The following is a 3,055-nucleotide window of genomic DNA, read 5'->3' on the forward strand; positions in this document are numbered from 1 at the left end:
AAAACCACGCGCCCCTCAGGAGCTAAGGTAGAGTGGAGCGTCCCAGACGCCTCGGTGCCACCCACCGGGTGAGACCAACATACACACACACACAGTCAGACAACAACAAGCAACAGAAGCACTTTTGGCAGTTTGTTCCAGTCCGCGCCAGTCCGCGCCTTTGTCGTGCCAGTGTGCTGTATGTATGTAGGAAGGTGAAGAACAGTCAGGCTCGGACTGGACACCGACGCGGTATGGGTGGACGCTGGACAGATGATGACGACACGCACGAGCGACACACAGACACAAACAAGCTCACAAGACACACAGCCAGCGGGCTGCCACACATCCTGAGTGGGCGTACACATCACTCAGGCCACGTCCCCCCTGTCGCCCCCCCCAGCACCCAAGGTGCCAAGAGACAAACAACAGCACAACAACACAGACAGGCGACAGGGGCGAACGTGTGAGACTAGAGCAGGCTTGCTCCGCCTCTAGCAATTTCGTCGCCGGCCGCAAGGCACGGACGAGACCGGTGTGTGGGGTCTTGTGAGGCGTCTATGGACGCTCTCCTCTCGGGCTACCCGCCAGCGGCTAGCCCTAACTCGCACTCATCTGGGTGACGGACAATTCATTGGATGAGCATCAGCGAGCAGAGGTGCGTGTGCTGAATCTAGATCGCACGCCGTGGCATATGACTTGGGTAGGCGTGCGACCGCAGCGCGCCCGCCGAAGGCTCGACGCGGCGCGCGTGTCAGCCAGAAGTTTGCCAGTAGAGCGATCCTGGTCTTTCCGAAGACGAGCCCCGCGCCACGGGTGCCAGCCGTGCCTCCGCGGGAGCCGCGAAGCGAGGTTGGCAGGCGCCCCTCACGAGTCCGTTCAGACCAGTAGGTAGGTAGGTAGAAAGGTGAAGAACAGCCAGGCTCGGACTGGACACCAACGCGGTATGGGTGGACGCTAGACAGATGATGACGACACGCACGAGCGACACACAGACACAAACAAGCTCACAAGACACACAGCCAGCGGGCTGCCACACACCCTGAGTCGGCTTACACATAACTCAAGGCCATATCCTCCCTGTCGCCCCCCCCAGCACTCCACGGTGCCAAGAGAAACAAACAAGGGCACAACGACACAACAGACGACAGGAAGTGACATGCGAGGCTAGAGCAGGCTTGCTCTACCTCCAGCAATCTCTCCGGCCGGCGAGGCACGGACGAGACCGTGTGTGGGGTCTAAGTGAGGTGTCTATGGACGCTCTCCTCACGGGCTAGCTGCCTGCGGCTAGCCCTATCTCGCACTCACCAGTGTGCTGTGAGAGAGGCGGGGCTTAAGAATTCTTTCCGTTCGCACCTGTGTCGAGCCTGTGTGCTGTGAGAGAGAGTTGTTTTGTTTAAATTCTTTCCGTTTACTCGGCGCTGCGGCTTGTGTGAGCGACTGTGTGAGCGACACTGCTCGGCGACTGCCGGCACACTGTGAGACCAGATGCTGGCTTGGCCCTTTCTTCTAGCGGCGCTCACGCTGCTCCTCGCCGCGGTCCTCACACGCTACTACGAGGTCGTGTCGCTTCTGAGCGCCCCTGCGGACCACCTGAGCGACCCGCTCCCTCCTGGCATCGGCGTGGATGGCATCGAGGCGTACCTCTCGGAGCGGGACGAGCGGGCGGGGCCACTGCAGCCAGGCGTGAGCTCGTGCGTGCGGTGGGCGGGCAGGCGCGGCGCGGCGACCGACGTCGCCGTCGTCTTTCTCCACGGCTGGTCCGCGTCGCCAGAGGAGATTGACCCCGCCGACGCGGAGATTGCCACGCAGCTGGGCGCCAACCTGGTGCGCGTGCGGCTGAGCGGGCACGGGCTCGCGCCGCCGGAGCGGGCGGGGCGCGGCCTGTGCGAGCAAGCCAAATGCGGCGAGCTCCTCCGCGACGCCGCCGTCTCTCTCGCGCTCGGCCGGCTGGCGGGCAGGAGGGTCGTCCTGGTCGGCTGCTCGACGGGAGGGACGCTCGCGGTGTGGCTCGCCTGCCAGGCGTGGGCGAGGCCGGCCCTCGCCGCGCTCGTGCTCGTCTCTCCCGGCTTCGCCCTCTCGCTCGCCGGCCGGGCGTACGCTCTCTTCAAGTGGCCCGCGCTGCTGCTGCCGCTGCCGGCGGCCACGAGGCTGGTGCACTGCGTGGCGGGGAGGACGCACCACGTGCCGTTCGTGTCCGAGGAGCAGGCCCGCGTCTGCACGATGGCCTACCCCTCCGAGTCGGTCGTCAACCTCTGCGCCGTCTACACGAGCGTGCAGCTCGCAGACGTCGCCGCCATCGGCCGCGCGCGCCTGCCCACGCTAGTCTTCGCGAACCCGGCCGACCCGGTGGTGTCGTACGCGGCGATGCGCTGCCAGCTCGCCGCCGCCGCCGCCGAGTTTGTCGACGTGCTCGACTCGGAGGAGCCGCACGTCATCACCGGCCGCATCTACTCGCCCTCGACGGTGGCCAGAGTCGTCGACCGCGCGAGCGCCTTCCTCGGGCGCGCGCTGGGAGAGGGCGCGCAATGATGGGCGCGGCCGCCTTTCGCAGCGAGACTGACACTACGCTTTGGACTGTGCGCCGGCGTCTGGACATCGCCGCGCAGCCCGCGCAGCCCGCGGCTCATGCGTGTTGTTCCAATGTGTGTGTGTTAGTCGGTGTGCCACACCGACGCACGAGACGGAGTCGGAGAGCGTGTGTGTGCGACACCATTGGTGTCACGGCGCACACTTCGTTTTGGGAGTGGCGGCGGAGTTTCGTAGCTCTTAAAAGTTAAATGTTACAATGTGTGTGTGTGTCCGGGAGCAGACGGCTTCATCGCGAAGCTGCCCCCAGAATGGTTGGGTAGTAGGGCTAGAGGGTCGCTCTACACTTAGCCTCTGCAGCGAGCGAGCGCTCAACTTAGCCCCCACACGGAGCCGGGCTCGGACTTAGACGCTGTATGGTCGGGGGCCATGAACTTAGACGACATAAGGCCAACTCCGGGCAAAACCCGGGTATACCTGAAAAGCCTCCAGGTTTACCCGAAATACCTGGACGCGTCCCACCAACGTATGCCGCGTATGCCGCGCA

General features: G+C 64.5%; 1 protein-coding gene across 1 annotated transcript; it reads left to right on the top strand.

Annotated features, from left to right (window-relative positions):
* Positions 1-1,467: 1,467 nt before the first annotated feature.
* Positions 1,468-2,511, top strand: EMIHUDRAFT_120936 (hypothetical protein; the record flags this gene model as incomplete). The annotated part of the gene is made up of 1 exon (XM_005760646.1): positions 1,468-2,511. The coding sequence occupies one exon, from the start codon at positions 1,468-1,470 to the stop codon at positions 2,509-2,511; it is 1,044 nt and encodes a 347-aa protein (XP_005760703.1).
* Positions 2,512-3,055: the final 544 nt, after the last annotated feature.

Source organism: Emiliania huxleyi, assembly GCF_000372725.1.
Source record: "Emiliania huxleyi CCMP1516 unplaced genomic scaffold EMIHUscaffold_746, whole genome shotgun sequence".
Lineage (NCBI taxonomy): Eukaryota > Haptophyta > Isochrysidales > Noelaerhabdaceae > Emiliania > Emiliania huxleyi.